General features: G+C 40.1%; 2 protein-coding genes across 2 annotated transcripts; one reads left to right on the top strand and one right to left on the bottom strand.

Annotated features, from left to right (window-relative positions):
- On the bottom strand, nt 1-26,419 carry pi4kab (phosphatidylinositol 4-kinase, catalytic, alpha b). The gene is made up of 54 exons (XM_051421754.1): nt 26,133-26,419; nt 24,973-25,089; nt 24,313-24,406; nt 24,019-24,107; nt 23,853-23,925; nt 23,494-23,756; nt 23,260-23,326; nt 22,484-22,632; nt 22,015-22,080; nt 21,806-21,902; nt 21,495-21,686; nt 21,289-21,389; nt 20,910-21,039; nt 19,964-20,093; nt 19,782-19,877; nt 19,501-19,684; nt 18,776-18,879; nt 18,400-18,568; nt 18,258-18,308; nt 14,188-14,296; nt 13,734-13,870; nt 13,483-13,616; nt 13,301-13,383; nt 13,139-13,209; nt 12,920-13,044; nt 12,739-12,820; nt 12,452-12,535; nt 11,967-12,056; nt 11,515-11,634; nt 10,454-10,546; nt 10,214-10,370; nt 9,961-10,088; nt 9,677-9,835; nt 9,211-9,362; nt 8,981-9,088; nt 8,709-8,836; nt 7,916-8,074; nt 7,674-7,753; nt 7,339-7,538; nt 6,753-6,843; nt 5,512-5,679; nt 5,150-5,203; nt 4,937-5,057; nt 4,705-4,834; nt 3,590-3,733; nt 3,424-3,494; nt 3,227-3,333; nt 2,977-3,081; nt 2,705-2,830; nt 2,435-2,555; nt 1,537-1,696; nt 1,362-1,451; nt 1,187-1,270; nt 1-1,091 (listed from the first exon to the last, which is right to left on the bottom strand). The coding sequence occupies exons 1-54, from the start codon at nt 26,229-26,231 to the stop codon at nt 1,040-1,042; spliced, it is 6,294 nt and encodes a 2,097-aa protein (XP_051277714.1). The 5' UTR covers nt 26,232-26,419; the 3' UTR covers nt 1-1,039.
- Nucleotides 14,591-17,668, top strand: serpind1 (serpin peptidase inhibitor, clade D (heparin cofactor), member 1). Its single transcript, XM_051421755.1, has 7 exons — nt 14,591-14,741; nt 14,933-15,193; nt 15,534-16,177; nt 16,296-16,444; nt 16,554-16,678; nt 16,831-16,975; nt 17,147-17,668. Exons 2-7 carry the CDS (start codon nt 14,934-14,936, stop codon nt 17,336-17,338), a joined length of 1,515 nt encoding a protein of 504 aa, XP_051277715.1. The 5' UTR covers nt 14,591-14,741; nt 14,933; the 3' UTR covers nt 17,339-17,668.
- Nucleotides 26,420-26,463: the final 44 nt, after the last annotated feature.

The raw sequence follows: 26,463 nt of genomic DNA, 5'->3' as shown, positions 1-26,463 counted from the left end.
TTTCTTTAAGTTAATAGATCTTTATTTGATTTCATATCTTATGCATTCTCCTTCAAAAGGCATGAAGATAGAAAAGGAGACAGAAAATGGGTCATGGCTATAAATATACAAAGAGAGGCAAAATCTTTACAATCAGTAACATTACATAAAGGCTTAAGCTAGCCATATGGACATGGGGCACAGCACTTTACTTAAATAACATTCACTAAAAGCCCGCTGGACACAGGCTACATGGTAGTTAACGCTTAACTTCATGCAACTGCCCAACATTCAAGCTGTGCCTCACCTTCATTCATAAACAATAGAAAAGTTTGATTTATGTGCATTATCTTATCTCCCCCTTTGGCAATGCTAAATATACAAAACACAGCCACAGTGTTTCCCCAGAACTTGTGTGCATTGTTTCTCCCAAGGTAACTGCAAATACGGAAACCCAAAAATCCAGACAGTGTAACCCATGTCTATATAGTCAGTCGCCACTGTTAAATACAAGACGAGTACCATGCCACAGATCAAAGAAATCTGACTGGTCCATTAAAAAGAGAAGCACAGTAGTACAGTCAAGTACGAGATGACAGAATAGGCCACGTTGGTCAGAACTGAAACCGGTTTACTTCAGCTACTTCAAGTATCCAATTACATTTCAAACTCCATCTAAAATCAACATTAAGAATCCACATTCACAAACAAATTACTTAAAAATGGCACAAACTCTGATTAAGTATTTACTGAACGTGCAGATTACCAAGAGGTTTTTCTCGAAGTGCACAGAAGTCAAGATGCTAGTGCAATAGTATAATAATTATTAACAACATTGGTTTCAACATAAGATAATAAATAAGGGAATAGACAACAAATATAAAGAAGATATGGTTTGAGAGGAAGCTAAAGCAAAACACAAAGAACAACATCCAACAATCAGCAGAAACAATGAACCACAATCTTCAATGGTGAACATTAACAAAGGCACACACGCAAACTCACGCACGCACACACATCGTGTACCAGCCAATATATGCACATGCTTAGGCACAAACGTTTAGTATGGGATCTGATTTTGGTAATACTGGATCATGTCGTAGGTTCTACTCCTGTAAGACAAAAAAGAGCGATTGGATAAATGTAAATAATGCTTACTGGAAGCCAATATGAAAAAATATGTGAACTGTTTAGGTTTTGTACTGACCTGTTGCTGAGGAAGCAGTTCTGGATGACTTTGATGATGAAGGAAGCTGCATCTTTCTCACTCAAACCAGGGTTGAATCGCTGCCTATATGTGGGGAATGAGACTATGAGCGACAACAGAAAATGATATTCAAACTACATATTCTCATTCACACGAAGACTCACGCCTGACTCACTTGAGCAATTTGATGGTCTGTCCTCTGAAGCAGGGGAGGCCAGTGTCCAGCATGAGTGTAACTAAGGACACCACTCCATCCATGTAGGGCCTGATTACCCAGAGGAACTTGATGTTACACATCAGCCATCTTTATAGTGCAGTAAACACTAGCTTAATCACTTCTTCATACTCACCTGACAGCCAGGTATCCCCTCACACACATCTCCATGAACCATTTGAAGGGCGTCGCCTCCATCTTCCCACCCATGATCATCACCATCTCATCGGTTAGCTTGATGTCTGGCTCCCAGCCGAGGTTCCCGCCGGGAGAACTTTCAAACATGAAGCCGAAGTCTGGGAACATGAACACAGGGACACAAACACAAAAGCTTAGGAGTTTTTATTGAGTGCTCCAGTATCATGTTGCACTGTGAAGATAGTGTCTTACACTGTCAATACAACTACTCAAAAATAGACCTGACATTTTTTTTGTCCAAACTGCAATATTTGTTAAAGGCAAATATATGCCAAAATACCATTTTGAATTAAGAACTGTGGTGCTGCAGAGATGTCCTAGCCTACAAATCTTTGTTTGGTACAGATCCCTAAAAATAAATCACACTGTAATTCATCATTTTAATGTTTTTTTTCAATGAAAATCTGAATAATGATGTGAAAATATAATTTCTCCCAACATCATAAATCATATTGCAATATCAGTCAAAATAATCAAATAATTAAGATATAAATAAAAATTTGCAAACTGAAGGCTATAGTTACAAAGGGTCTCAAAACTGGGCTTAAAAATTCAAAAAGTCCAAAGTTTGGATGCACTTTGAGAATTGTTTTTTATTAGTAAGAAATAGTCAAGTATAAAAGTCAGCTTGCAGAGACTTAAATTTTTTTCAAGATTGGTAATCCAGGGATAAAGTTACTGTTTTATAATTTTATTATTATCATCGGATGATGCAGGAGTGCGAGTAGAGCTTGAACAATATTTAGTCTGGTACAGCCCTAAATTCCCATCAGGGCCAAACATACATACATGTACCAACTACAATAAGCACACAAGGAAACACACACAATACACACCGATGTGGATTAGGTGGCCCTGGCTGTCCAACATGATGTTGCCATTGTGTCTGTCTTTTATCTGCAGCAGGAAGAGCAGCAAGCTGTAAGCTGCCATACTGCGGATGAAGTTGTACCGTGCCTGAAAAGAGAAGTGTTGAAAGGACTATCAGATTAAACTGTTACAGTAAATACTGTGTGAGCACACAGTTTTACAGGTGTATAAATGAGTGACTGATGACTGATGACGTAAAAGCCTGTACAAGGTTGCGAGATTTGGCATAAACTTACCTTCTGGAAAGCTAGCGTGGATTCATCTCCATACTGGTTCCTAAAATAGTCGTACATGCCGAAATCTGTTTGTCGGCCCAGCTGGTCCCGAGACTTGCAGTCCGGGATGCACTCGATCACTCCACACTGTGGTGGAACAGGAGGAATGAGAACAGGTATGAGTACAGGGGAAAGTTAGACTTGAGGTTCATCTTAGTGGAACATTTGTTTTGAACATCCAGTAGTTCCTATCAGGAAGTAATACAGAAGAACATAGTTTTATATTAACTTACTCCCGGGGCTGTGGCCACCACTCTGTAAGGAAACACGTAGAGATCCAGGCCCACCAGCTGGAAGATGTTCTTAAACAAGCTGATGATCTGAAGAGCCAGCATGTCCTGTGGACACAAAGGACAAACTGGTAAAAAAAAAAAAAAAAAAAAAAGTAATTCAGGAAAAAATAATCAAGTCAAGTCAAAGGAAGATTTCATGAAATGGATGGGCGATAGCAGTGAAGTAAGTGAAAGGAGAGGAGTGTGAGACCTGTCGGCAGTCGTCTCCCACTTTAAAGATGGCTGCCTGCCAGCAGATTCTCTTGGCCTCCTCTTCACTCTTTACCTCATCTCCAGAATCTGAGCGGCATTGCAGACCTGAGGGGATGATGTTATGACAACTGTTTGTCTGTGCATATATTTGAGAAACACAATATCTACTTTAGGTTCATTTAACGTTAGCTGTACCTTCTTTTTCCAGCTCAATGACTCCACACCTCCTAACTTTGAACTTGGCCAGGTACGGAGCTTTGGCAGCACTAAGTAGAGACACAAAGGGATACAAAAGTGAAGCTGTCACATTTCTTTGTGAATTCTGGTTACGAGCATTACAGAAGATGGTTTTGAGGCCCACCTCTGCATGGGGGTCCCAGACTTGTAGTCTATGTCCAAAACTATGGCCTCTGGGTTACTGGGAAGATAACAGCCAGGTTGGACTTTGATCTGTGACATGGCTTCCAGGCAGGCCCTCTTCCTCTCCTCCCCTTTGGGAAAAGGTCTGATGAAGACAAACAAAAGCTTGAACACACAGTTTCAACACCTCTATGACTTTACTGATAATATTATGCATGGGTATCTTATTGAATGACTTCAGATCACAAGTTGACAGTCGGGCCCTGCTGTTAATCACAGAAGGGAGTCACTGGGGTGGAGAGCAATAGAGAGGGGAAGCCAGGGGACAGTAGAAGTTTCTCCCCTGGACAGTTGCAATTAGTGCAGTAATGAGGGCTGAGGGGAATTGCGTCTACCTCTAATGGGCTAACAAAACACTTTGTGTAAGAGCAAGCAGTAATGAGACCTGTCAGGAAACCTCTCATCAACTGCAGAGTGTACACACTGGTAGACAGGTAGTCAGGGCACAGCAGTGTCTTCCAGACCGATGCATAATCAGAGAGACATTACAGCAAACAATAGCCAAATAAATGAACAACAAAGGGATTTAGAGAGTAGATCACTGGTGGTACAAGGCAGGAAAGGAGCAAAACATATTGGCTCAGGGGAAAACTTGTTATCACTTCATAAACACCTTGAGTATTACCTAGAGGGTTCTGTTTAACAGAAAAGTTCAAGTGTAGTATTACTTTGAGGCCTTTGGCAAATATTAGCACAAAGGCTTCTCTTTTCTTTTATCGCCATGTCAGGTTATGAGTGCATTATCCTGCATCATTATTGAGATGCCATTTAATTGAGGACAATGGTATAGAAACTCAGAGAGAAGAATGCAGGGTAGAATCTAGAGGCGAAGCATAATGATATATTTTTGAGTTAAAAGATTGTTTGAAGTCTCTGTTGGCCACCCCAATGAATATCTGCCCTGTAAGGATGAAGCTAAAACATGCAAGACTGAAAAAGAGAGTTTTGTTATGTAACTTTGGTAAAAGCGCAGCAGTAGTGTAAAGAATGTGCTACTGTAATTAATGGCCTACAACATGGTAAACGTGTAGTATGGAATAAAAATTGGATTCATACTTGATAATGGCCGACACATTGGTGATCTTGTTGAAGAAGTCAAACTCTCTCTGGTAGAAGTCTTTGGCCGGGCCAGACAGAGAGCCTGTGATCTCCTCCACCATCTGCTCCAGCAGTTCACCTATGTCAGCTGCAGAGTGAGAGAAGATCATAGTGTTTTACATTTTTATGTTCACGTGGTGTGTTTTGAATGTGTTGAGTCAGAAAGAGATAGTGAGGGTGAATATCTCACGGTCTTTCTGGTTTCCTTCCTCATCCAGAAATATGTTGGTCTTCATGTTCCAGATGAACTGGTGAGCCAGAAGCTGAGACTTCTGAGCGGCCCACAGGATGTACTCTCTCACATAACCCATCTAAATCAGGTAGTAGTTAACAGGAAAGCTTAATAATCCAAAGTGAGATGGGCTTTCAATACATTTGCTGACTCAGAAAATCTGATATTTACCTTGTCGTAACGAAGCGCTTGGACAATTTGAGGGATGTAAAACAAAATGGCATCCTAAAAAGAGAAGAAAAAAATAGTCCCCCACAAATAATGTGGGCATCCCCTGGGTTTATTAGTCACAGATTCATCAAAGTCAATCCGTGGTATTTGAGATACTATGTCTGAAGTTGGTAAAGACTACATCATTAGGCTTGTAAAACATAGACCTCTGAAAGGCCAACTATTTGCAAATCAGTTTTGATAGTGTTTAATACAGAATGTTACTTATAGAAAAATAATAGTAATTTTATTGCACAGGGAACAAAAACAAACAAACAGAAATGGGAAGTGAATGTGTATGTGTGCTGTATATGTGAACGTACAGGAGGAAAGGAACGGAGCACTTTGACCCCGTACTGAGCTGTAAGGGGGTGAGGAGGGTACAGGGAGGAGAAGTAGGACAGTCCAGTTGGGGGATCGGCTGGGGCCCAGCACAGGATATGACTCAGTTCTGGAGAGTCAGCATCAATTGTGTGCCATGTCACCAGGAACTGAAGAAAAACAAAAAGAAGAGAGAGAGAAAGAAAATGGAAAAATGTCAAAAATGATCAACTTCTAGCCAGTATTTACATCATTACTTATAGGATAGGATAGGTTCTGCTCTATGTGTAGCATGCATCACAGAATCCATATCTCTCCATCAAATATGACAGCAATCTGATGCAAGGTTATGACCCCAAGCCTGATGGTGTGCTAACTAGCCTCCAGAGGAAGCTGTGTTTATTAGTTACTAAAGTGACTGGAATAAACAACTATGAGATGTCAAGGAGGATCATCCGTTAAATGATGGTGGCCTTTGGGGAAAGCCGTGCTCTGCCTCCCCTGCTGACAGGTACGAGGCTCATTAAAGCTCAGTCAGTATCAATAACACCAACATGGCCACTTGAAAGCCAAACACTGACAAAACTTTTTTCTTCCGTTTAACTTTTGTTAAATGGAACAAATGACTTAAAAAGGTCACGTGAGGAAAGTCAAAAAGACTCAATGGTGCTCAATGAAACCACCGTATTATCTGTCAGGGGCTGTAAAACTCCTGCATATTACGATGTTCATGTATGTGTAAGACCGAATCAATAGCTATGGCTATACAGATGATTGTAATGGCTTGAATATTAAAATGCAAAATGAGACCTAGAAGGGCTTTTAGTCATAACAGATCTCTAGATTACACATAAAAATAAAAGTAAGTATACAAAAAAACAAGAAGAAAGGCAGATAAGCAATCAAACCTCACCCAACAAGGCTATAGAGTGTAAGACACATATTGGAAGTTATGCTATCTATTTTCTTGAAGCCTACTGTATCATACATTGCATTAGCAGAGTTTGGCCACAAAATCTGTAGGCTTCATTGTGCCAGTTAATATACATGGTGTTTCATAGAATTTTCTATTTTCAGGTGCTAGACCTCCACTAAAAACCCATTAACAGTGAGATAACTTCAACCCACTTAGTGTGTGTCCTTGTTCCTGTGATTTTTGGATTCTCTGCTCCAAATACTTCAGAATAAAAGCACCATGAATAAAACCAACACCACCGTCCTGTTGGTAGGCGGACGACCTCACCTTGACTGCTTCTGGAACATCGCACACAGCAGCCGGATCCATTCGCACTAGGCGAGTCACCTCAGAGACAATAGCCTCTGTGTTTTTAAATCTGAAAAACAAATAAAAATACTGACTAGGGGCATGCCCAATAAATGACTTAATCTGTTCAAACATTGCACTTGTCGCGACATAAACTTTCATGTACTGTATGTGTGTATAACGTACATAGTCTATGGATAAAGATGGTGTTTGAGACAAGGTCACGTAAGTTTAAGTCCAAAAACTGAGCCATAGTCTGTGTACCATCTATTTGTTGGTGAGTATATTATGCACATTAAGTAAAAGCGTAACATAATGCAATAAGCTGGTGTGAGGATATTTTCATTCAGCTAGAAATCGTTTACACACATCAATGGTGTGAGATGGTGTCACAAGTGTGACTCTGAATTCATTTTAAAAAAATCTTACAAATTTCACTTACTATCTTGTTTGGGATACTATTATGTACCTTTTTTTTTTTTAAATTAATTGATCAAACCTTTTACACTTTCCGGTTTAACACTGATAAAATTTTGAATGTAATGCATTTTGTTTCTCTGTGTACCTGGCAGGCAGCTGCAGGGCAAGGTAAGGTGCTATGCTCCAGGCCAGGTTGACGTTGTCCTTCCACTGTTTCTCCGTCAGACTGATGTATTTGGACCTCCAGTTAGCGATGCTGGTCTCCACTGACTGTTCAGTAGCAATAGCAAGCTCCTGAGTGGATAATGGGTTGTACCATATTGTCAGCCGCTCAATCTCGCTGGCCTAGAGAGAGACATACAGGAAATGGGACCCATTAAAATTGCGCAATAAGGTGTCAAGTATGGATGTAAAAATGTAATAAGTTGATGTAATTTAGATATTTGCGAATATAAATAGTGGTTCAGAAGACTTAAATACCAGTAAAGCTAGTAAAAGAGTTCGCCGTTTCATGTAGTACTTGTGCAGCTGAGAGCCTCTGTTGCTTTTTTTGGACAAGCCTGAAACAATACAGGAGCAATACATAAGTAATTATAAGTAAATATTATATTACTGAAGACAAGAAGCAAATGGAGGTTAAGTTTCACTGTGACCACCTTTTCAGCACATTGTGTGTTCACCACCATAGCTCATTTAAGTTTAACATCCGGTGTGTGTTTTACCTGATTTCTTGGATATGGTGGACATCCCGGAGGACAGAGGGTAGGTGTTGATCCAACCCTGAGCCACCTGCTGCCTCTGCCCCACAGCTGCATCTAGACTGCTCCGGCTATCTGTCACTGTCATCACAGACAGGCTGTTCACCGACATGTCCTGGGGATCTGCACAAAGAAAAAAAGCATTTATCTATCAATTTGAAATGAGCATGATTAGGGCTTCAAGCGAGTTATAGTTGGAAGCTATGAATATTTACTTAACAAAGAAGCTCTCTGAGGGCATTTATTTAATTGTTTACTTGTATTGAGACAAGTATGTAGCATAAACAAATGCCACACCACATTAAAAGCCTAAGCTAATTTGCAGTACCTAGTCCTAGAGGGTCTTTAAAATACTGCATTCAAAACTTTTGACTTTCTTCTCCAACAGAAACAAGAGAGGATATTTTGATTCACTCTCATCTGTAACCCAGAGCCTTGCACACAAACAAAAAAGCCCAGGTGGTATAATCCCTACACTACTGTTGTGTGTATGGCAAATATAAAAAAAATCAATGTAATAAAACTCATGAGGATATGTTGAAAATCTCTCAACATTTTCAGCTCCAGTTAATGCGTCACAGATTAAACACTCGGTCTCTGCATTGGTTTGATTTGAAAGCAAAATGGATGGAAAGTCAACAAACAGAAACTTTAAAAAATTAAATTAAATTAAATCTTCATATAAATTGTGAATTGTCGTGCTGTGTGAAGTTTTTAATTCAGTTATTATTACTGAATTGTTTCCTCAGTACTGTACCTGGGGGAACCAGCTGGCTGGCAGCCAGATACTTCTTGTCAGACTGCAGGCTGGCATAGAACTTGATCATTATACTGATGTCTTCTCTCAGCCTCTTATCTGTCTGGGTGGGAAATTTGGGAGCGACACTACACAAAGACAGAGATGGCAATGAAGTTAGAGGACAGAGAGACAGCTTCACATCACACAATGTGATGTTGTCTTCTTCAACATCACACAAAGACAGAATTTTCTTTAATTTTCCAATGAAACAGATTTAAAAAAGGTTCTACCTGAAGTAGTCAAAAGCTGTGGAATAGATCTTCTCTCGAAGCACATTTCTAATGGTGGCATTTGTCACAACATCAGCATGCAGGAGGGTTAGACCGAGAGTCAGCAGTCTGAAATAAAACAAAGTGATAACATAATAGTCTTAACAAGTTTAGGATTCAGTATTTCTAACATTCGATTATTACAGCATTTAAGATTAAACCAATCTGTTGTTGAAATAGAGACACAATACCGGAATCTTGGTCCAATGGCAGCCACATGTCGGTTAAAACTGCTTTTGGGTCCTCCGACACTCAGAGACAGAGATCTCTGTAAAATGGCGGTGAAAATCTCCACCTGGTCAGCACTGCTGTACTTGGCTATCTCAAACCTCTGCACCAGAAACTGGAGGGGGAACAGAAAGAATGAATAAAGAAGTGATAGTTTCCAATCCTTATAAAATAATTAGCTCAACTTACTTTTATGAAAAATACATCAAATACAAGGTGGGTAATCTTTTTAATAAAATTTCCAGCCACAGAACGTAATAAACCAAATCCAGGTACAATAGAAACTGTCTTCTAAACAACATCCAACAAGCACGATATTCAAAGATGGACCAAAGTTAAATGCTATGTGATCTGTGGATACTGAATTTTAAAACAACTTTAACAGTATACCAAATACAAAGCAGTAGTTTATGTCTGCATGTCACTGACCTCTATCCAGAGGAAGTGAGGGATGACATCTGGTGCACAGGGTGCAGGTTGACTCTCCTCTGAGACAGCCAGGGGGCCGGCCTCTACCTTAGCCTCCGAAAACAAACCCATCTTCAGCTCCACTGTCATCTGCCAGGCTCCTGCCATCTCACGCATGAACTAGGTAGGTGGAAAAAAAGAGTGCAAGAATGAATCTACTCTGCAATCAATCTCAAACCAAGATACACATGCATTTATTAACAAACTATTCATATGGTTTTATGAAAAGTGATAAATATACATACTGGCACTTCCACCCCGTTGTGTGCAGCCAGGAGCCATTCCCAGCAGGCAATGGCAGTTTCCATGCCATGTTCTGTAAACATCTTCAGGGGAGACCAACACAGATGGTGCAGGAGTAAAGGATCGCAGTCTAAAAGACAACATATAGAAAATTACCACAATATGGGGAATTATAGCAACAACAAAAAAACAAAACAACTGCCACTATTGCTGAAAGACATTAGACAGAAATGTATATGAGGGAGAGCTGCTCACTTTTTGTAGTTATAAGCAGGGCGGCCATCTTGAACATGGTCTGGGTGAAGGCCTCTGGGTCTTTTCTGTCCAGAGCACTGGTCATCTGATGGATCATCAGCTTGTTGAGGTCTGACTGGCTGTGAGTCGCCTCTGAGAACTGGATCATACCAGCCACCTATAGAGCACATAAACAGACAGGTATGAATCATACCGTATGCAGAAAGTCCTGGAATCATTTAAATAATATTAACACTTCACCTCTCCTGTGTAGCGGTTGCGCAGGTTGAGAGATGCCATGAAGTTGGAGTAGTCCTTCTTCACACATGCTGGTCTCTCTGTCAGCTGGGTGATCTAATGAAAAGTACAGTTTATGGGGCCACTTAGGGCCACACAGTCGAAAGCAAGGAAACTCGGACACGTAGCTGTACTGTAACACTGTAACTGGATATACTGAAGGTATCATGCCTGAGCCCTGTCTTTCAGTATTTAGTGTTCAGACCAACCTGGGGGAAAGCAGCCTATGGTTGGCCACATGGTGGAGGACAGCACCAGCATAACCAGTTAGCCAAATGGGCAACCAGCCAACCAACCCACCCGTCCATTGCAGGTAAGTAACCAGGTAACCAGCAAATCCGTAACCCAGCCAAGCAACCAGGTAGGCAGTTCGTTGCAGTTTAATAAAGACAAAATACAACAAATGAAGCAAATGAAAAGACAAATATAGCAGAAGGCAAGCCCAAGAACAAACAGGAAATGCATAGCAAGCAAAATTATGTCACACAGACAAGTAAGCATGCACACATGGACATATAGTACTGTAAACAAGCTCGACTCCCAGCCTTGACAGAGCTTAAGAATACATACCAATAAAATAAAACACATATTTGCACAAAGGATACAAGACTTCTGCTCTGTGTTAACAAAACTTCAAAGGCTTTGACAAAGCAACTAAATGGCACATTTGTTAACTTAAAAAGCCATTAATGTTGGACAAATGTTAATAAGCATCAAATCAACAAGCCTGTAAGGCCAATGGTAGGAAACAATTTTGGTTTTAAAGTTTGCAATATGTTCAATGTATGATATCAAAGTGTGGCGTCCTTCTTGGCTCAGGAAGTGACACACCATTCGTCACTCCCTTTAAAGCTCAATGCTCTAAAAAAATCTGTGACTGCCCCTACAAGCATCCATGGTAGGGCTGAAAAAGCAGATACTGTAGTTGAATTGTTGTGGTTTTTGATTAGCTCAGCCCGCCTTTATTCTGGGGAGAGGTTTTGTGTGCAAACATGCAGGGGTGCCCGCATGCATGTGTGACTCACGCCCAGTGTAGTACTCTGTCTGTTGTAGCCAGCAAAGTGCAGTATGCTCTCTGTGGCCATGGCCAGGCCAGTGTGCTGGGACAGTCCTGACACCCAGTTCTGATGCTTGTTCAAGTACTCCTGTACAAGACACAACACAGAGGTAAGATATAGGAAAGAGAGAAAGGGTAATGGGACATCAATGACAAATATCCTCTCAAGACAAAATATACAATGAAAAAAATAAATAAATTTTAATAATTGGGGTCACAGATTACTAAGACCATCAATTACATTTCTTAAGACTTAGTACACATACTTTTTCTTGATTAAAAGGAAGGAGTAGCTACAATCTAGCTAAATGTACCCTTTTAATCAAGAGTGTTGACCCTCTCTTCAGCTCCGAAATTCTTTTGATCTTTCTAATGTAAAAGTAGAGATCTCTACTGAAACATAAATGAAAAGAAACTCACCTGTAGGTGCGACTTTGTGACTGAAGGGGCCCATTTCATTGCCTCTTTCAGGATCTCACCACAGCGAGCAGCAAAGTCCTTCACTATGCTCTACAAGGAGATATGGAAACAAGGATATGGTTATTTATGAAATACAGAAGGGCTTTTACACAGGTGACATACATGGTACATTTGTGACATATTGGAGACATTGAAATAAAAGAGACGCAAGATAGACATAGGCATACATACTAATGTAAGGGCCTTAGTTAGTTAAACAAATCATAAACATCATAAACAAACCTGAAAATAAAACCATCAACCAAGGATTATTCAGCTTACACACATTAAACAATAAAAAGATAACTAAGAATGAGCAAGAAAAAAGCCACAAGATTATATTTAATATACTTTATACAAAGTGCTACACACTACTAGTACTGTCTTTAAAACCAATACAATGCTGTCCTCTAGCGGTCATAAATGTAATAACAGGCCAGACCCACCTCTCGGGCCTCATATGTGTCGGGAACAGTGATCCTGTAGGGGGTGTCTGGAATGTCGTAGTACGGCTGATCCTTGTGAATGTCCTAAATAAGCACACAAGATATTTGTTGCAAGTGAAGCTTATAGTTACACATATCCTAACTCTGCTTTTGTTCCACCATGTAACACTTTTTTTTTACTATTGATGTTGAAGCTGATGTAAAAGCCAGAAGAAATGTTCATTATAGGTATTAAAACCAACAGCCCTGCATTGTGTTGTTCACACCAGCCCTCCACTGATACTTACAGCACTTAGTGACAGAGAGAGTGTCTGCAAGATGTCCAACATGGTCTTTAACACACGACCGCTCCAAAGCAGATGGGGGAATCTGGTAGAGGTAAAACACATGAGAAATAGGATTTGTGCTGTGTATAACTTGATGGGAACAAATGTAGGCAGAAACGCATCTTGGATCATTAACACTTACGTCTCAGCCAAACCAGAGAGGTATTTATCCGCCACTCTGCGGATCCTCTTGTGTGTGTGGTTAAAGTTGATCAATAAGAATTGGGCATGTCGCTCCAGTTCCTCCTCGTGCTCTTTGGTTTTGGGCTAAAAACATAAGAAATATATTTTGATTGATATTCTCTGATACTGAAGAACAAAACATACAGTCAACAAAGACTTTTGAAAACATGCTACTTACCTTCTCAGCCATCATCTGGAGGAAGACATCAAACACTTTGTCGCCAACACAAATAATGCACTGCATCATGCCTGTGGAGGTAAAAAAAGGAATTTTAGAAAATTAATTACACAACCACGAGGAAAGGAATGGCCAGAGGAGTAATAAGTGTAAAGCCCTCACCAGATTTGTCTTTCTGGATGGCTTTGTCTTCAAAATATCGAAACATGACCTGGAACCTGTCAGGATCATTGGATCGCAGCATCCTGAAAGAGTGCGAGAGAGATATTACAAAGTTTCATAATCTGATCTCACAAGATACAAAAAAATGAACAAGGTAAGCCGGGAACAGAAATAGAGCTGACCTCATGTATTCTAGTCTGTAGACTGAGAGCAGGTACGTAGACATGGCAAAGTCTAGCTTGTTAATCAGGGCAGATCCTTCAGGAGTTGGGTCGAGGAGATTGCTGATGGTTGACCGCAGCTCGTTCAATTCGGCCTGGATGACATAAATTTCAAATGTTTTTATTTAAAAGATTAGTCCTGGTGTACTTGTTTTCAAAAGTATTTTAACTACCTTACTACAAGATAAAAGTCTAGATTTTGCACACTGTACCGGCGTGACTGTATCATTTTTCAGGGCAGAGTTATATTGCAGTTCGGAGCGAAGAGGTTCTCCACTGGGAAAGGTAAGAAGAGGAGACTTGGTGGCAATCTCACACACACCTTCATACCACTCTTCTGGCCAAAGCCCTGAAAGGACAAAATATATATGCACACTGATAAAGGTACATTCACCATTCTTGTAACTCTTCTTGTTATAGCCAGGTCAAACAAGTCTGAGGAAAAAGGACATACATATAAAGGCAGTGATGATGATTTTACACCTCAATTAAAAAACAACATTGAACAGGGGGCATTTTGTGACAGGGGAAGCTATTGGCCACTTGAACAAAATCAGGGAGTGTACCTTTAAATATCAGCTCCTACTCATTTTATGTGATTTAGTGCAGAAGTGCAGAACTTTCTACTAAACATAGCATACTGAGATCAGATCATCCCTCACTTACCTGATCCTTCCACAGCAAAACCCATGACCACAGAGTACAGCCAGAAGTCCCTGAACAGCTTCTGGAGACGGGGCTTGGCCTCTTTGATTGGCGGGAGCCGCCTGGTCAACTGCGAGTTAGGAAAAATAGACAGGAAAAGGGTAAAAAATGCAGAGCAATTAACATTGCATTACTCAAATTATCATATTGTGTTAAAAGTGATTCTAAAGAAATAGCAAAATGCAAATTCCTTTAAATAAAAATAGCATAATCTTTTGGCTGTGCTGCACACTGAATAAAATAAAGGCATAAAGTCAAAAGAATATGAATTAACAACAACACATTATATCAGACTATTACCCATTTAATAGTTAATTAATATTGAATATTCTTAATAGATAAGCTGAATTGTGAAGAGTTAAAGATTTTAGTCAGTCACAGCACTTTTTGGTCTGTTTGATCTGGTCTATTTGTTCAGCAGGAGCCCACATCAAAGTTCAGTTTTGTATTCAATTCTTTGCTCTTAGTCGCACAAACAGAAGAAACACAGCACTTCCCGCCAGCACACAGTAAAGGTAAGACATTTTACAGACTGAGACTGCTATTAAGGGAATTTTATGCTAAATCTTTTGTATTTTTAGCTAGTGAAGACATGATTGTATTCCTACTGATGTATTAAAACTTAATTTAATCATCTTTACGAAATGTTTATAAGACTATTAATTAGGCCATACTAAAAGTCCGTTCCCTCTGCCTCTGCCTTTAGGATGTGGGTCATCACCGTTATATCTGTGGCCTGTCTGCTCGTCAGTCCATCCCTGGCAGGGATCAAAGACATCAGCTCTCACTTCAGTGACCCTAAACCAGACCCCAGAGGTTTTGAAGGGGGAGCAGTGGATTTAGAGGCTATCCCCTTGGAGTTCCACAAAGAAAATACTGTCACTAATGACCTAGTTTTTGATGGCTTTGAGGATGAAGATTATATTGATTTTGATAAGATCCTGGCTGCGGGCAGTGACGACTACATGTGAGTATTAACGGTTGTTACTTCTGGTGGATTATAGCAAAAATACAATGTTGAGAAAAGATACTGAGGTGTAAAGTGACATAAAGTAAAATAAATGACTTTCATATGGTAGGGCTAACAGAGGCAACTCTTAACTTGGTGCCAACTTACTTTCAAGGTTTTATACTTTGTGAGATTTTCCCTTTCCATTGCTGAGAATCTTTCTATGTATACAAGTGTATACAAACACTGCTTAAAAAAAATGTGTTCCTTAAAAAGCAGCTACTGTATAATGCAGTGTTCTTTGGGAGTGATTCTACTTTTGAATGGCTGGATGATGAGTTTATGATTTTTTTTCCAGTGAAGGGGATGAGATAGATGACATTGCCACACCAGCTCCAGACATTGACATCTTTGCCGAACCATCCGACCCAAAGATTCGCCGTGCCAGACTCCTGCGTCTGTTCCACAGTCGGTCTCGCCTCCAACGCCTCAACATTGTTAATGCCCATTTCGGCTTTAACCTCTATCGAAGTCTTCGCAACGATGTCAACCAGAGTGACAACATCCTGCTAGCACCTGCTGGGATCTCCATCGCTATGGGGATGATGTCTTTAGGGGCAGGACCTGGAACACACGATCAGATCTACAAAGCTCTGGGATTCGCCGAGTTTGTCAATGCTAGCCATCACTATGACAACACAACAGTGCACAAGCTCTTCAGGAAGCTGACGCACAGGCTCTTCAGGAGGAACTTTGGTTACACACTACGCTCTGTAAACGATGTCTATGTGAAGAAGGATGTCCCAGTGAACGATGCTTTCCGTGCAGAGACCAAGGCTTTTTATTTTGCAGAGCCGCAGTCAGTGGATTTCAGGGACCCTGCCTTTCTGGACAAGGCCAACCGTCGCATCCAAAAGCTGACCAAAGGGCTAATCAGGGAGCCGCTCAAGAGTGTGGATCCAAATATGGTGCTAATGCTGCTCAACTACCTGTACTTCAAAGGTAAGCAAAAACAGGGACGCACCGTCCTCCACCTACATTATAATGGTTTTACATGTTTTGTTATTTGGATCGCAAAGTAAACATATGACTCTTCGACCCTATTTGTTTGTACAAACAGGTACATGGGAACAGAAATTCCCCAAAGAAATGACTCACTATCGCAACTTCCGAGTTAACGAAAAGACAAATGTACGCGTTCCAATGATGACCAACAAGGGGAACTATCTCGCTGCTGCCGACCACGAATTAGACTGTGACATCCTACAGGTGGGTGTTCGCTCGCACACTGATTTGAAATTTTTACTTTCTGACAATTTCCTGTCAAACAGAAGCCAACCAAGCTGCATAACAATGTTGTAAACTTTTATATTTTCAGCTCCCATACACAGGAAACATTAGTATGCTCATTGCCTTGCCTAGGAAGATCACTGGCATGAGGACCTTGGAGCAGGAGCTCTCTCCCACTGTTGTCAACAAGTGGCTCAAAAACATGACAAACAGGTCAGCTGCACTCTCCAAACAAACTAATGAATAGCTGAGAAAGCATATTGTAAATAACAATAATAATAATGGTTTAAAATGCTGAAAATGTTTAGACCTAGTGGAGATTTAAAAGTTATACCATGAAAAAACTTTTCTATGCCTCCCTTCAGGACTCGAGAGGTGGTGTTACCTAGATTTAAACTAGAGCAGAACTATGACTTGATTGAAAATCTGAAGGAGATGGGCCTCACTGACTTGTTCCAGCAGAGTGGAGATTTCTCGGGAATGACATCTGAAAAGGTCGCCATGAACTGGGTAAGTAAGACTAAATGAGTCATGATTTTACCAAACTGATACTAAAGGCAAGCATCAAAAGAAAATAAAGGTTTGTTGGTTATTAAATAATCTGGACAGGTTATCGACTGCAATCAATAATCATTACAAACTTTTTCAAAATAATGGAAGCCTTCTGATCTCCCTCCCCAGCTGAAGCACCAGGGAACCATCACTGTGAATGAAGAGGGGACAGAGGCTGCTGCTCTGACCCAGGTGGGCTTCATGCCCCTCTCCTCTCAGATCCGCTTCACTGTGGACCACCCCTTCCTCTTCCTGATCTACGAGCACCGCACAGACTGCCTTGTGTTCATGGGCAGGGTGGTTAATCCTTCACAGAGCTAAAATTGACCAAAAAGCCCTTCGAAACAGCTAAACTATTCCCTACAAATTCCGTGTTTGGTTAGAAACTTCAACTGAAACATTCCTAATTTTGATAGCTGGGGTGTTGTTACTTCTATTAGTACATTATGTACATGTAACATTAAGTAATGAGCCTGTATGTGTATGTAGTCTCTTACTGAACATTTAAACTTCGTATTTGTCAAAGGGCTGTGAGTCTGTCTGAGTGACTCAAAGGAGGCTTGTTAGCTGTCTGTTAATGTTTTATCTTATGCAGTGGAGCTAGTGGAGAAATGTGCTCAAAACATGACATTAATAAACCTCATTACCTAATGTCATATTGTAATAATTGCAGAAAGACTATGGAAACACAGATAACACAAGAAAGGGGGATAATAAAATAATATATAGCACTACTAGACAAGAATTTATGTGAAAGTTTAAAATTGTTTAAATGTTTTTTTCTTTGATGAAAATAAGGATATATAATTTTAATAATTATTATTATGCATAAGATAAGTTATTACTGCTACGAACAAATATTTAAAATTATTATCTCAATGCAATGACAAAAATACTACCAGTTGGTACACAACTGTTACAAGTTGACAGTAAATAATTAGTAATAATTATTAATAATAAATCCATTTAATATTTTCAAAAGGAAACTAAACTGTGTGATTGCAAGAACATTCAGCAGTGAACTGGTGACACAGATGTTTGTACTGCAGCTAACAGGGTAAATATTTGTTGACAGAGTTAAATGCTAACTAACCACATGGATTCATCTGAAACACTCGAATACTCACATAGATCATTTAACTGTGCTCTGTGTGGGTAGTATTTTAACAAATTCTTTTCTTAAATGAGTAGGAAAAGTCTACAAAAGGGGCAGCAGTTCATGCAGACTTCACATACTCACCACAGCAATCACTGGAATGAGGACTCCAAGATTTCCAGCACTACTTGATGCCTACATGAGATAAAGAGCCATTAACAATTTACCAACATTGCTGTTACCAATTTCCTGTTGTGTTTAGATGTACATGCATTTAGGCACGTACCTTCAGTGCTGGTCCCTTGTCTGAGGCTCTCTCACTGGCTCTCTTTCCTTCCAGGCCCAGTTGGACAAACAGTTCTAAAAGGTTCACCATCAGCTCATCCACAAGTTGCTCCCCCTGCAGGTTGGCTGCGATGTTGGCCAGAGCATTTATCACTGCCAGAGAGCAGTGTCTGGGGGAGGGGGCAGCATAGATGGAGATCATTGTTAAACACAGTTATAATCAATGTAGACAAATGTTCACCAGACCAACAAGCCGTAGCAGTAGGCAAAGAGCAACAATTATTACCGTTCTCCAGACTAAATTTACTGCTTCTACATGACAACAGTCGTCTGGTGCAACTGGTAACTCTGTGAACAGGGTAAGAGCAGATGCTGACCTGTAGCCGTGATCTCTGTAGTCTTTGGTAGCTGAGTAGACAACTGAACTGGCCTTCACACTGATCTGCTGGAACAGGTTCCAAACCTCCTGATAGATGTATAGCTAGAAGACAGGCAGGCAGGAGTGAGACTGCAGAGGCACAAATAGGTTGAACTCAAGATAAATGTTTTTTTCAATCTTCTTCTCACTTACTAATCATAAGATTTACAATTTACTCAAAATCAAAACTTCTATTATTAAGGATAACATGAGCAATTGTGTAAGATCTGTATCAGGACAGAAGAAGGCATTTTGTAAGAGCTGTATAACATCAGATCCTTTTTCAGTCCCTTGTTAATTGTAGTCTATCACACTCTGGGTACACTGACTGTCAAAGACAGGCCATTACGCTTCAATTGGGTGTGAATCAGAATACTGGAAGCTATTCTTTATGCACACAATACTGAGCATAAACAGCAGCCAGCAGGTGTCCAGTAATTACAACGTGTCATCCCCTCTGGGTTAAGAAAGCGGGTTACATCGCTTCTATTTACGCAACAGTAACAATTGCAGTCTTATATAACACAGTGAAAAAATCTACATACCCTGTTCAACTATACCAATGCTTTTGAACGATCCCCTGATGGTTATGTACTGACCTAATATCCCTTTCAACCATAAATCTATCAAACAATGGAGGCAAAACACTCTACAAGTGTATTATCATTGTATCTTTAAACTCACATTTCCTGTGATGACCATGCAGCCGAGCTGGTCAATGATGAGCACATCCAGCTGTGATGGAGGCTGGCAGAACTTTTGCTGAAGGATTTGTAGGATGTGCTCCATGACTTTAGGAGTGTCTCTCAAAGCCACTGCAATGTGGCCCAGCGCTCGAATGGTGTGATCTGGGATCAGATGGGCATCCCTGGCAGAAAGACAAGTTTTATTTTTGGACTAGCTATTCATCATTGTCAAGGGCGTGAAAAGAAAAAAGCTTTTTTTAAACCAGAATTGTTGCTCACTTGTCATTCTCCTGTGAAATGTATAGACGGTTGGACAGACTGGCCAGAAAGGCCTCCACTATGACATGGTCCATGGTCAGACCAGCTTTCAGACATCTGAGAGATACACACAAAGATAAACAATGAGAGATCAAAAAGGACTTATTTTCTAATCACAGCTGTGCCTGGTGTGCGTTTCCTACCTGCATATGTTGTCAATGGAAATGTCTCTGAGCTGCTCGTACATGGACGGCTGGTCTTTCCTGTTTGACAGGAGGTTGAAGGTAGGCTGAGAATGCTCATTGGTCACATTTATCCTAATTTCTCCTGTGCCTTAAAAAAAGAGTAATAAGAACACAAAGACAGAAATTATCAAAGAAAACAAGCAGTGTTAACTCTATTGCAATTTCAACTTTGCAGAAAATAAAAATGCTTAAAAAGCAGTGCACTGTGGAGGACAACTTAGAAAAATCAGTAACTTGAATTACATTTCCAATTGTCTGTATTTGTAGCAGCTCATCAATGAACACTGTGTTCAGATCAATAATGGATGAGAGCAGAATGTGACAATGACAGTGTTATTGATATATATCTGTCACTGTATCATCAGCCACAGCATTCTCGTATTTGGAATAAGAAGGTTCCTTGTGGACATATCGTTGATAACTTTTCATTTTTAAGAAAAATTTTGTGTTTTGGTGGTAAAATATCAATTTTGATTGGTTAAATATTACTTTTCAACACTTTTTTCACTCTTCTTTCAATCAAGAGTTACAAGTATAACTCAATTGAATTATAGGAACTGGCACTGCCATCAATCAGGGTCCAAAATTGTCTTCAGATAAAATCAGAACCATATATACTTTATATATATATATAAAAAGTATATACAAGGTATATTTAAGAACAGAATCATGCTGATTGCATGTGTGTTTTATGTACTACTGTGTTTAACTTTGCTGTGTCTTGTCTTGTTCGTCTTGTTTCATTGTGTTTTGAGAATCTGTATATGTTTTAATTGGGACTTGCTGAGGGACTGCAGATAGAAATAAGCTTTAACTCTGGTACAACACACCAAATGGGAACATTTATGTTTAATATTGTACCTAACGAATAAAACTAATAAAATACATTAAAACAAATCTGTACCTGTGCTGTACTGGCTGTGATACTTGTAGAGTTTTATTAAAACAGGGGAAGGAACCACCAGGAAATCCCTGAGAGAGGTTGTGGCAGAGTGAGCAACTACCGGAAACCTCTCACACAGACGACCCAGGCCCTGAAACACAGGGAGAGACAATCAAAGAAAATTAAATATTAATACCAAATAAATAATTAATGACATTCAACACAGGTCTGGGTCAGATTCAAAACCTTAGCCCACTGCCACAGCCCACTGAATCACCAGGATATCTGATACTCACTTGTAGTTAAGTAATTTTCTAGAGAAAATCCCATGACCTAGTGTAACATTTCACTTCTACTTGAGCACATATCTTGGGGCTCTTTCTTTCTTGTAGTATTATACCTGTAGGCAACAGATGAGCAGGGGCATGTGAGCGATGATGACTTTACTTGAAGTTTTCGACTGCAGCTTCTCTGACAGTTTGGTGCACAAATTCTCAGCTCCTGAAAAAAGACACCATGAAGGGAAAGTGATAAACACACTCAGTATCTTTCTGATTATGACATCTGAACGTGCTGGTCTGCTCACGCTCTGCTGCAATTGATTACCTTGCTCATCTTTGACGGCCCACACCATGAGGTCAACGCAGGCAGCGTTGGCTTGACAACGAAGCTTGAGGGGGCTCTGTTCCCCTGGCAACGCCCCTGTATCATGAAGTACCCGCTGCAGCTCCGACTGACTGCTGCTAAACTGCTCCAGTACAAAGTCGTGCACCTCCCGTACAAATGCCGGCTGCAAAGCTGAGAAACATGAAGAAAGAATTAAAATTATTAGTGAAGTAGTATATTTAATAGACAACAATCATTTCAAGACTGCATGGCTTTGTTGCATAATAAATAAGCTATTTAAAATCCTTTACCTTTCATGTAGTATAGTGTGTCCCGCAGCATTTTGAACACACACACATAGAGAGGGTCACTGAAGGTTTTGTAACAGAGGTTGATTCCAGGATTAGACTTAATAACAAAACAGAAGAGACAATGACAGGAAAGATTATTTAACTGATAACAGCACACATTTAACTTTTACCATTTACAATTTTTGTACAGAAAGTGTTTACATAGTTACCTCTGTAACTTCCGTCATAGTGGCGTCCAGATTTTTTAAAAAAGCATCAGAAACAAACTTCTTCACCTGTAATTTGAAAATATGGACACTGTTAAAGATGCATTTAAGGTTGCTGCAGTTTACCAATACCACTGTATACTGTGGCATGAAAACTGACCATTATCATTCCCGATACATTTGCTTATTTACAGTATTGAACTCTTAATTACTGTATTGTGTGACTAATATATTGTGAAATTATAATAAAGTCTTCAGACAAAAAAACTAACTCTTCTGTTTTTATTCCTTTAATGGTCACTGTAACTGATGATAAACAATTGTGTAGTACCGTATACCGTGAAACTATGATATTATCTGAGATGGTTATCATACCGTGAGAATCTTTAACAGTTGCAACCCTAGATTCAGTAGCTATAAAGGATGGCAGACAACAGAAGTTATCTTGGTAAACAAGTAGTTGCTACTGTACCATGCCAAGGAGCTGTCGGAGCAGATCAACGGGCACCTCCACCTCGTTTTCTCCTACTCCCAAGAAGAGAGGAGACACTGAGAAACTGGAGCTGACTGTAGAGAAATAGTGATCAGGATCGACCGTGCTGCTGTCTGGGAGGTAGGCACCTGAAATGAAGGAGACCACAGGACATATGAAAAGATGTGACGAGTTCAGGGTGCTTGTTACTGAACGATACTTTAGTCTACTGAGATTACGGTTAATAATGAAAATAATGGATTTCTTCTTGTATGACTGTTGATCATAAGTGCAGAATACTGACTCAAGTACAAAAGAACTCCACCTGACTGACATCCAAAAACTGATAATAACAGTTAAAGTTTAGGAGAGCTGAAATGTTTTTTGCTATCAAAGTCAACAGAAGCTGAGCTCGAAATATCTCAATATGATGTCACATAAATCTTAGTTTGGCCATTAACAACAATCTGACTAACCCTGTTAATGTGATTCCAAACCAATATAAGCAGCAGGGAAATGGATGGATGGATTGACACTAAAAGCACTGTTGGCATGAGACCAAGGATAGCAGGGATCTCATGCATGGTAAGTTTACTGTACAGTAATGATAACAAGGTATAACAGTTTATTGATATAGGTAAGCTATGATATAGATAGAATGGACTACACTGTTTGTTCTGGTAGAAAAAAGATTTGAATTGTCATGTCGCATAAATCCAGGTTTACATTGACAAACACAAATTCAATCGAAGCAGCTTGTGTTTCTTGAGTTTTACCTTCAAAGTAATGTGGGCCAGGGGCTGTCGGAGAGCAGGGTGAGTGGCCTCCTGAATCCGTACAGACCTACGAGACAGCACGTTACAGAAACTTTCTTTAACCAATAACACACATTACGACTCTCTCTCTCTCCTCTCTCTGACTTTTTTGTGAGGTATAATCACAAAGTATGTGAGAATATTATAACTCTGCAGTCACCTCTAATTGTCCTTAATCAAACAACCTACACATACCTGTGCAGAGGGATCCAGGTTGGTCCCAGTGCTTCTGCGCAGTGTGTCACTCTGGCACACTGTAAGCAGTGAGGATGGCAGGATAGAACGAAAGTCATTGAAGGACCTGCGCCGCACTCCCTCTGTTTCCTCTGTGACGCAGCGGGCCTGCGGCGAGTCTTTGGGGAACAACTTGGACAACAGAGCTTCGTCTGTGTTGCTGTAGCGGCCAAATGCTCGAGTCATGCCAAGCAGGCTGGGGACAATATACCTGCACAGGTAGACTAGAGGAAAGAGAGCATCTGTGAAGCTTTTTGAATGACTGTTGTTATGTACATTGTTGCCTTTGTGTGTGTGTGTGTGTGTGTGTGTGTGTATACCTTTGTCATGATTATCAGGTGTTTGACACATATCCTGCAATGCCTGCATGACCTCCATTATAGTATTCAAGATCTGTAGGGGAAACAGTAGAAACAATAACTTAATATTTAACTGCAATGCACCGTTACGTAAGAATTATACATTATGAGCACTTTTTAAGCTGACCTCTTGTCGGGAGTCTTGGTCCCTCTGAGACACATCTGCCAAAAGAGTCACTAGACAGAAGCTGAAGTTTTCTGCAACCGGGAGAAATTCTGAAGAGCAGAAAATGACAAAAACACCAATAATAAGGTTTTTGTACAGCAAGAAAAATAAGTGCATCAAAAAATCGCGTTGCATTTTATGGATATCAATACTATCTCAAATAATGTTGACAAACACTACTTAGTGCACTGCTACAGCAAGTAAATAGAGGCCATTGTAAAACAAAAGGGCCCCCTATAAGAGGATTGTTCTTACCCTTTCCTTTCTTTCCAGAACTCTCTTCGATCCATTGGACCCGTGGTAGCCCTCTCAATAGGCTCAGCAAGTAGGAAACAAGTACGTCTTTGTGCTGCCAGAGAAAAGCAAATCTTTACACCCCACAAACAACTGCACTTGTTGGCACAGAACAACACATTTGTTTGCCAAACAAGCACTGATGAATCAAAAATATGACGTATTGTTAATTCTGAAACGATCAAATCTGGGTCAAAGAAAATATATCACATATTACTTTAACACTAAAAAGTGAAGCTACCGTCTCTACTTAATCAGATGGCTGGTAAGCTTTCCGCACTGTGTCTCAGTGTGATGAGGTTAGAGGCTTACACGGCCAGCTGTATGTCTAATCGCCAGTTTAATCAGATTATGAGAATAAGCTTATCATGCTGATATGTGTGGAGTCCTGTGGCAGACTGGTAGCAAAAGCAGGCTAATAGTATTAATATAATAATACTAATAATTTCTGTATAATATAACACGTTACTGCATCCATATGTAATAGACTGTGTGAATTGTGTAATGTTTGGATCTTACATCCACCGTATTATCTATTCACTGCCAGGATAGCCCAAAGATCTAATATTTAAAGTGACGATGAAATGCACCCACTGTGTTAAAAAGGTGATCACCACCCACCTGTAAGCCAGACTCCACCAGAAACACAGCCAGCGCAATAACAGCGTCTCTGCGACGCACATCTAGAGTGAACACACCACGGACTTCCACTGGACACATACATTGTAGCTTCTGGACCTGAAAGAGAAATAAAAAGAGCCGTCTTTATGTAGTTACAGTATTAAAGGCCTGGTGTTGCAGCGTTGTTGCCTGTTTAGTGAGTGATTGCATGTTCCAATATTGAGGAGTTTGGTTTTTGTTAGTTATACGAGGAATATCAGGAAACTTCACACACATTACATTTATGCACACTGGTCTAAAGTTAGATACTGCATAAACCTTTCTATTTTTTTGTTAGTTGTCCATATTTTTTCTACTTCTACTTTTGTGTTTTCTGTTCCTACCTCATCTGTCTTTGCGTCTTTCTGTCTCTCCCTACTGGAGATCAAAAAAGTTTACTGTATGTTAAAGTATCAAGATGGGAACCATAAGCTATTATGTTGCTTTACATGTTGTATCATGATATATATATTTATGATATTATAGTGCAAGACACTATAGCTTTTAAAAAAAGAAAAACCCACTGAAACTGGACATTACATAACAAACATGCTCTATATAATATCAATACTCAGTGGCAGTGTATTGATTATTGCCTCAATATGTCCCCGTACATTTTATTTGAATAAAAAAAAAAACCTAAATATTACTTTACCCTTCCTGACTTTTTCTTAACTCATTTATCTCCTTTTATTGGCCAAAAAAAACGTTTAAACTACACCTGATTATCTTTGCAACAGGTTAGAAACTGTATATAATGAGAGCACACAGTACAAAAACCTGTTTGACTGCAGTGCTGATCGAGCCGGACTACTCTTCCGATGTGATGCAGTAACAAGCGCCGCACAAGCAGCTACGCCACTTTTCTCCTGCATTGCTCTCTTCCACTATTACAGAGAAAACAATGTCGAGGAGAGCCAGCTCCACTGATTCATAACTACAGACGCGCACACACCACGCAAATGTTAGCTTGGCTGTCAAGTCAGTGATCAAAATAAGCTTCCGACTGTGCGGAAACGGAGCTACACCCTGAACAAACCCTGTTGCTTTGCGTTACTAACGAAGCGTAATGAATAGAAATGTAGTGTTGTGGAGCTCACTCGGCTCTGCTCCGTCCTCACCTTGTCGACCGGTGCGGGGCGGTGGGCAGCTAAAGAGCGGGCCAGAGACAGGACCGTGTTGAAGTAAAACCCTCTCGTACCACCTCCCATTACAGACATGTTTACCCCTACATCAAACGAGCTCAAGTCCGAGAGGAAACAAGCACTCAGAGGCAGCCGGCGCTGGCAAAACCGCAGTACGGCGACTCGGCAGGGACAATCCTAACTAGGACCTGCAGTTACGTTAGTTGCATTATATTTGAGCAGACGAATGTTATTTTAACAAGAGTGGCGGGTAAAACAAAACAATTCGTCGCCTGTTGTCCTATTTAAGAGCTTTTCTTTAATAAAT

This window comes from Dicentrarchus labrax, unplaced genomic scaffold, assembly GCF_905237075.1.
Source record: "Dicentrarchus labrax unplaced genomic scaffold, dlabrax2021, whole genome shotgun sequence".
Classification (NCBI taxonomy): domain Eukaryota; kingdom Metazoa; phylum Chordata; class Actinopteri; family Moronidae; genus Dicentrarchus; species Dicentrarchus labrax.
The sequence above is the reverse complement of the archived record's forward strand: the minus strand, read 5'-3'. Positions and strand labels throughout refer to the sequence as shown.

Excerpts from the sequence above, each read along its gene's own strand:
- serpind1 (XM_051421755.1), top strand. The coding sequence starts at position 14,934 with ATGTGGGTCATCACCGTTATATCTGTGGCCTGTCTGCTCGTCAGTCCA. Across the intron at positions 15,194-15,533 it reads GCGGGCAGTGACGACTACAT|TGAAGGGGATGAGATAGATG; the intron begins GTGAGTATTAAC and ends TTTTTTTTCCAG. Across the intron at positions 16,178-16,295 it reads CAACTACCTGTACTTCAAAG|GTACATGGGAACAGAAATTC; the intron begins GTAAGCAAAAAC and ends TTGTACAAACAG.
- pi4kab (XM_051421754.1), bottom strand. The coding sequence starts at position 26,231 with ATGTCTGTAATGGGAGGTGGTACGAGAGGGTTTTACTTCAACACGGTC. Across the intron at positions 18,569-18,775 it reads TACAGAGATCACGGCTACAG|ACACTGCTCTCTGGCAGTGA; the intron begins GTCAGCATCTGC and ends CCCCTCCCCCAG. Across the intron at positions 8,075-8,708 it reads CAGCCAGCTGGTTCCCCCAG|ATCCCCAGGACATGTCGGTG; the intron begins GTACAGTACTGA and ends TTCTTTGTGCAG.